Genomic DNA, 7,500 nt, shown 5'->3' with positions numbered 1-7,500 from the left:
AGCAAACCCTCCACTTGGCCCGCTGCGCCACTCACGGCTTTTTTTGTGTGTTTAATGATTCTTGACCAGCCATTTAGCCTGGGAAGTGCCTGTATTGCTTCCCCTCCTCCTTTCTATAAATGTTGTCGCCAACCGCTTCGCACACGGCATTGAATAAGAGGAACCTCCAAGGGCACGGCTGTGAGGGGCAGGAGCGTATTGAGATGTGCAAGTGCATGCGATGTTCAATGAAAAAAAAATAACTGGAAGAACTGCCAAGAAACTTGACCAAAGAGAACTGATCAGCAGAAACTGGGCCAAGTTCACAAACCTGTGGAGTAACCTTCCACCAAGACCAAAAAACCCCATAACCCAAAAATGATTAAAAGCAGGATTTCTGTAATTTGTTCGGAAGAGGGGAATGTAACAAACTAATTTAAGCTAATGTAATGTTTATAAAGTTACTTAGATAATGACACCATGTATGCCATTATAATCATTAAAACCCAATCTATTTTTTTAAAAAAAAACTTAGATGATTAACACAAAATCAAGTTGATGTGAAGGAACAATTACTTTTAGAAAAAAAATCAGGAGGTCCTAATATTCTGTAGAATGAGGGAGGATGCAGCTGTATGTCGACAGCTTTCATATCCTCATTTGAATAATGTGGCCTGAATCTGTCACTTTATTCATCCTCCTTATGCTCAGTGTACTCTGCATCAACAACAAATTAAGTTGTAAATAAGAGACAATCATCACTTTTGTTTTTAAGCAGCTTCTGCATGGAGAATTTCAATGTACTGTTTCTTTTTGACAGAAAGAAAGGGATTCTACACTCTGCTTATGTAAGCACAAATATGAGGAAACCAACCGAAATGAAACAATAAGGGAGCACTTGAGAACTGCTCCAAAATGTTCTTGGAAGTACATTTCTACCACCACAGAAAACTCATTTTTTAATAGGATATGTATAATGAAAACTGTTTAATTTACTGTAATAATTATTCTTACGTCGCTCTGACAATTCAGTGATTTTTTTATTTTTAATTTATAATCCTTCAACCTCCGCTTTCCTCATCTAGGCACAAGCAGGGTACACCTCAACAGGAAGAACAAGTGAATAAAGTCAGCTGTAACCTTTGTGTACCCAGAAATATTATTAATTTCTAATATGATAACATAATACCTCTTCATGAGCAACTATAGCATGCGGTAAGAAGGAGTGGGGGGGGGAAGAAATTTTCTTACCTTTACATCTGAGAAGTAGGTTTTCAGCATATTGGAACTTGGGTACCGGGTGTAAAAGAACATGAGCTTGGCCTTTTTCAAGTGATTCGGTGACAAGCCTTCCTGCATGTAGGATTGAATTAGTAAAGGAAAATGCTGTTCTTGAGAACACTGTTTCTGAACATACAGAGCTAGCGAAGTTCCCCCTTAAGTACTCTCCAGTCCCCCAGACTACAGGAGAAAATATTAACACTTAAATTGTTGCACTGTCATTTTCTGTAAGATAGCTAAATGAGAGGCATGAGGCCACGTAACTTAAACCTTGTATTTCCTACCAGTTCTGGTGCTGGGACTTGGGAATCTTGCAAGTTTACAGCTTGTGTACCATATGTATGTTCACTTGTTGCTAAGGAAACAAATGCATGAAGCATGTGCCGCAGAAAACTTATCGGAAGCTTTTTCTCCCTCTCCTTTGCAACTCCAGCTAAAGTTTCCTTTTCTCTCAGTGTTGTACCACTTGCATGAAATAAAGCTAATGCATGCAAGACAATGGGAGGTGCTTCATCATTTTGAGCGATGTTTTATACAGGCAGCACGTTTCACCTGTTTCATTCGTGTCAATAAATTTTAACGTCTTGAGTAACTCTCTCTAATCTGGCGGCTGCTTTGCTCCAGTGGCTGCCTTGCAAATCAAAGCGAAATTCATACCAGGCAGAGCCCCTCTGCCACTCAATCCCCCCACCACAAACTTGTCGCCTCCTGATTTACACAGTTAACTCCTCGGAGAACGAAGCTGTATTTGGGGCTAACCAATCAATAAATGTGGGCTAGCAGATCAATAAATGGCCACTTACCCTATAAGGCAGCCTATTTATCCTGGAAACATCATTACCTTTTAGATCTGTAAACAGAAGCAACGAAAAGAGTTCCCAAGGGAATGTGAAGCTAACCATAACAATCTCGGCTTGCTGATTTTTCTCCCAGCTTCTTGGCTCTCTTTTGTGTGCTGCGTGCTAGGATGGCTCTGGTCACATCTGTGCCGCAGGCTGGCCCTGCCATTTCCTCAGCAAATTAATGGCTTTATAATTTATCAGAAATGAAGATGCACGTGGAGAAAATCAATGTGGCCTCCACAAGGTCAATTAAGGGTCCTTCCCAGAAGCTTCTCTAAGGACTGTTTCTCCTAAACACAATTGTTGAAAATTTCACTCAGTTCACACCTTACAGTCGGGGGGAAGGTCAACCAAGTCGACAGATGCGCTGCAGACAAGGTGCCTCTCCCACCTTACAGCTGGGCGCACGTCAGCACAGAACATCTCATTCCAGGCCTCGAGACGGGAAACCCAGACTGATTTTTATCAGCAGGCTACTGATGATTAGCTGGGCTTTTTCAGCAGAATCCTTTTCCTCTAATTTGTGAAATCTACTGAAACCCTCTCCCTTTATTTCAGTTACAAGGTTCGTTTTTAGATTGGAGAAATGTAGCATGCAAAAAAAAAAAAAAAAGTCCTTGACAATATTAGTTTAAAAACCTCTTATTATCTGGAAGTACATGGAAAATGGCTCAGCTGAACTTGCATTTTGTTTTAGATGCTTAATGATTACAAAGAAGATAATTTATGACTGACATACTTCTTGTGCCAAGAGAAGAGTTGAAAGAACCTCCAGTTACCTCCATTAGACTGATAGAGAAGTCTAAAAGAGCATTACACTCTGCAGTGCCATCTGTCAAAATACGTAAGTGAAATAATAGTAGCAAGCTGTCACCTATTGCTTAATGATAAGAGTTTTAGACAAATCAAAACTTGTATGCCAGAAATCCATTTTGTTACGTGATACTTTCAGGAAAGTGGGGGTCTGGAGGGGAGCTCCAATAAGTAACAGACAAAAAAGAAAAAAGAAAAGAATCCTAAGTCTCTTTAATTTGGGATTCCTCTGATGCTGACAACATGTCAATACTGGGTTTGGTGTATATTCTCTTTCAGTGTAAGCTCAAAGATGGACTTAAACTTTCAAAAAAAGCTCTCATATTTGCTGGATTTAAGCATATTAGACAGTTGTCTAAGCATTTGGATTCCTTCTGCATTTAGGATTTTTAAATGTTTTCTGCTCTAATGCCAGAGGACATTGATACTGAATGAAACGTATTAAAGAGATGTTCTGAGATTCAAATTCCCAGAAATCCATTTTTTATTAAAATTACACTTGTTCTTAAGCACTTGGCAGCCTTAAAGCGATATCAAATATGCAACAAATCTGTATATCTTGATCCTAAGGTTAACGCTTTACTTTGATAAAAGATACGATCTGTAATAATCTAGCAAAAAATAGTTAATGACAGACTTAAGAGCAAAGAATTAGATAACCCATTGCTATTTCAGAAAAAACTGAACTGACCAATTGCTTAATTTCCTTTTTAAGTGCTTGGGCTGAAAAGCAACTGTTCTTCCAAGAAAGCACTAGCTGTTTCCAGGATACTTACACACGCACAATGACTCATGATGAAATAGATTCAGTAAACATACAGCTGTACCGAACACGAGCTAAGCCCCATTCAAGGCCAGGAAAGAAAACGAGCACAAATAAATATTAAGGAGGTAAAGGGAGGAGGGGTGCCGAATGGAACGCAAACAAGCTCTGTCCCAGCAGCTCGTGTGGCTCGCCTCAATTCTCTTAGCTATAGCTTTGTGAAGACAGATGACATTCAATTCTATGGGTAATGCAAAACAATAACTGCTGAAACTTGAGCCAGCTGCCAGGTGTAAAAAAAAAAAAAAGAAAAAGAAAAGGAAAAAAAAAATGAGAGAAAGTAAAGATGATAAATCCATAAATTAATGAAAGACATCTGCTCGGGAACATAAAAGATCAGAGGAACAGTGTACTGCAGCTGAACCTGAAGCGGTGTTCAAACAACCTGAGAGTCCCAGCGTTGTGCGTTTACACAGCACAACGTCGCCTCACCTAACGCAGCAGCAAAAAGGCAAAACGCTAAGAAACAGGAACAGAAAGACTGGGAACGAAACATTTACATGCTCGTGTGTTTTAACCAGAGACGCACAGGGGTGGCATCGCACAGCATTTCGCTCATTTGCACTTCAATCCTCCCAGCTAATGCTCTTCTTTTGCAAAAATTATTTGTCAGTAATGATCTTTCACTCCTGTTCCTCTCAGCCTGAGCTCCCACAAATGCTCTCACAGGCTTTTGTAGCCCAGACATGTATTGAGCTGAAGGAAAAGAGGTAAGAATAGGCTGCATCAGGTAAAAAATCAGCACCAGCAAAGCCAAGTTGCTCCTTAGGTTACATACACCTCAGGTACTTTTAATCAGCAAAGCTCCAAACAGCTGTATCTCAGAGCATCTTCAAGACCCTACAAAGAACAGGCTGGCTGCAAAATGTTTGTTCATCGCCCAGGTTTTATCAACAGCACGGAGTTATCCAGCTTGCTGTACACTCATATTTTTTTTTTAAAGTTTAATTAGTTTAATTCTAGTCAGATGTAATAACTCCTCATTTCAAAATGTTGTAATTCACTAATTATAGCTTTCACATATTGGGACTGTGAAACCCATTCCAGTTGGATTGGAATTCTGTTTAAAAATAAATAAAATTGTAGAAAGTTTCACTGATGTTTTAAAGCCCTCCTGCCAGGGAGAGCATACTAAACTTTTTCACCTTTGCAGATGTTTTAACAGCACACAAACTACTGTTGTGCTTCAATTTTGATCTATGCAAATGTTTTGGGACTGAACAAGGCTATTTTTCTTGAGATGCAAAGAGGATGGATGACAAAGGAAGACCATGCAGAAAAACGATTTGCTGTCTGTTTCTTTTGGAATTTGAATAAAACTTAATATTTGATTAAACAGATTAGTTTGCAAAGATCCAGACTGCATTCATGACCAAGATGGGAATTCATGCTGCAGGTGCATCTTATCTTGTTTAGCCACATACACAAACATTAACCATTTCTTTCTGCAGTTCGGCAAAGAACCATCAGATATATTCTATGGGTGCTGGTTAAAAAACAACAACAACAAAAACCAAACCAAACCAACAGGTTAGTTCAGTGTTTTAGCTTACTACTAAAACCTGAACTTGGCTGTATCTGCTCCGTCTTATGGTCTCAACCTGGCTGTATTGTCCAGGAAAACAGATATTGCTCTCTACAGGGAAGAAAGATTTGCTTCTCTTGAGAAGTATATTCCCTATATAAGCACATTCAACCATATAAAATAAAAGTGCCACAACACAATCGGCCACAAACCAACCACGCTTCTTCATACTGCGCCCTTCCCTGGAAACTGTAAGCTACCTGGACAAACAAGCTGCTCCTAGAAAAAAACACCCATCCCCACAGCAAAGCCATATACCAGGGTACACGTTGTGTAGAAGTGCTATTTAATGAACCTGTTTGTTCCAACAGGTCTGTATCTAAACCCAGATCAGGCTGCAGCCTGCAATAGCACCTGGGTGGGAAAGCCAGGGCGCTTTCTCAATGGCAGGGGAAGAAGCGAGGTGAGGATGGAGGAAGGGAATCGCTGGCTAAGCCTCGGAGCAGCGGAGACTCTTGCACGCCTGTTTCAGCAGAAGCAACAAGATCCGTTAGCGATGGACACTGAGGAGGAGAAATGGGGAGACACGGCAGGGAGGAGGGAGAAGATGCTGCATGGGTGGAGAGGATCACGTGCAGCCCTAGAACTACTCCTAGTTTACACACTTGGCATTTGTCACCTCTGCTCACTCCTCGCTCAGGATAGGAGAACTACTTTTATACAAAAACAATTAGCATGCTACTGTGCTGTTTGGTAGAAATTAATTAATTGTTCTGGCCTGAGTCTTGCCCTCAGTTGCTGCTCCTGCTAACCTCAGGACTGCTTTCCAAGCATAACAGCTTGCATTTCAATATGCAAGAAAGATTTTTGGTTTGGATCTCCAAAAGTAACTGGCAGTAACTGCGAGCAATGCTGGTGTTAGACTGATTCCTCCATTTTGCCATACAACATATACGGCAAGGTGAAGACTTCCCTGCTACCGATGCAGCAAGAGATCCTGTTTTGGCAAAGAGGTCCCTCAAACGTCATGTTTGCTACCAGCTGGCTCTTGAAAGCACCAACAGAAGGTGCTTTCCAATTGGGAACCCTTCCCCCTATAGAAATGGAACTATTCATACAGGTCAGAGAGCAGCAATTCTTGACTCAGGCTTGCCCTAAGTTAGATCAAAGACTGGTGGTAATGGGCTCTGGACCTGCACCACCTGTTTTCATCCCAGTGGTGCCCACTGACATGGGAGGGATGGGCAGTCCATGGGGCCGACAGGTTTCGAGCCCTGCCAGCACCATCCTAAGGATTTAACACATCTTCACAAAATGTAGTTAAATTTATCTGAAACCACAATGGTTATTAACCACCTAGAAAACACCCAGTGATGGAGCACAGCCTCACGCATCCACCCTCTCATGATATCCCCGGAAAGGGGACAAGTTCCTCAACATCACCATCATTACTCAGGGAGGAGCAGAATTATTCAGTCGCAATTACTTTCATCAGCTGGGGAATGAAATTAGCTGTGTCTAAGGCTCTGTGCTTGTGCTGCTGCCTTCTGCTGGGGTCTTAGAGCTGGGATAAAAAGTCAATCTACCCTTCATTCAAAATCCTCAACTTCAGCATCGGGCAGGCATGGTATGTTGTTCACTTTTAATACAACTCTATTTGGAAAAAAAATCTTTTGACCAAAAAGCACATTAGGGGAGAAGATGCAAGGAGCAGGAAGTGTTATTGCTAAAAAAGAAGAAAAAAAAATCTAGTACTAGTTTCCAAGGAAAAAAAAAATCATGACTATGTCTGGATATTCCTAAATAAAGGCAGAGATGTATTTTTTTCCTGTAGCTAAAGCCTGCTATTGAGATAAAAAGAGATTTTATTATCTTCCTCTTTTTTTTTTTTTTTTTTTTTAAGCAGGGAAGCGTCCTGTAAATTTAATACAGCTGAAGTTTTATATTTAATTGTTCTCTCTAGCTTTCCAAAATAATTTGCTTTGTGTATGTTAGGACAAAAGATTTCTGTGTATGGCTGAACAGAGGTTAATCATGCATAGCAGGCAGCTGCACAAGGGCTGAGGAACAGACCTCTGGGTGGGGGAAAGAACTTGATGCAGCCTGAATATATCAGTACCTGTGTCTTTTGTGCTTCGTTTCTCTTACGTGCTTGAGAGCTAAAGGCTCACGATGACCACACCTGCGAGCCCCAGCCATGACACCATTAATGCAGGTCACAAGTTGACCTGGCAGGG

At 40.9% G+C, this 7,500-nt stretch overlaps 1 protein-coding gene across 5 annotated transcripts in view; it reads right to left on the bottom strand.

The window, feature by feature from the left end:
- The window catches only part of PROX1 (prospero homeobox 1), a 49,685-nt gene that overhangs the window by 32,189 nt on the left and 9,996 nt on the right, over positions 1–7,500 (bottom strand). For all 5 annotated transcript variants that reach the window (XM_065058433.1, XM_065058434.1, XM_065058435.1 and 2 more), the window contains one exon: positions 1,231–1,338. In XM_065058433.1, coding sequence (XP_064914505.1) covers positions 1,231–1,338 — 108 coding nt within the window. The remainder of the gene's footprint in view (positions 1–1,230; positions 1,339–7,500) is intronic.

The sequence above is a fragment of the Columba livia genome, chromosome 3 (assembly GCF_036013475.1).
Source record: "Columba livia isolate bColLiv1 breed racing homer chromosome 3, bColLiv1.pat.W.v2, whole genome shotgun sequence".
NCBI lineage: Eukaryota > Metazoa > Chordata > Aves > Columbiformes > Columbidae > Columba > Columba livia.
Note: the sequence above shows the minus strand (reverse complement) of the source record. Positions and strands in the feature narration are given on the sequence as shown.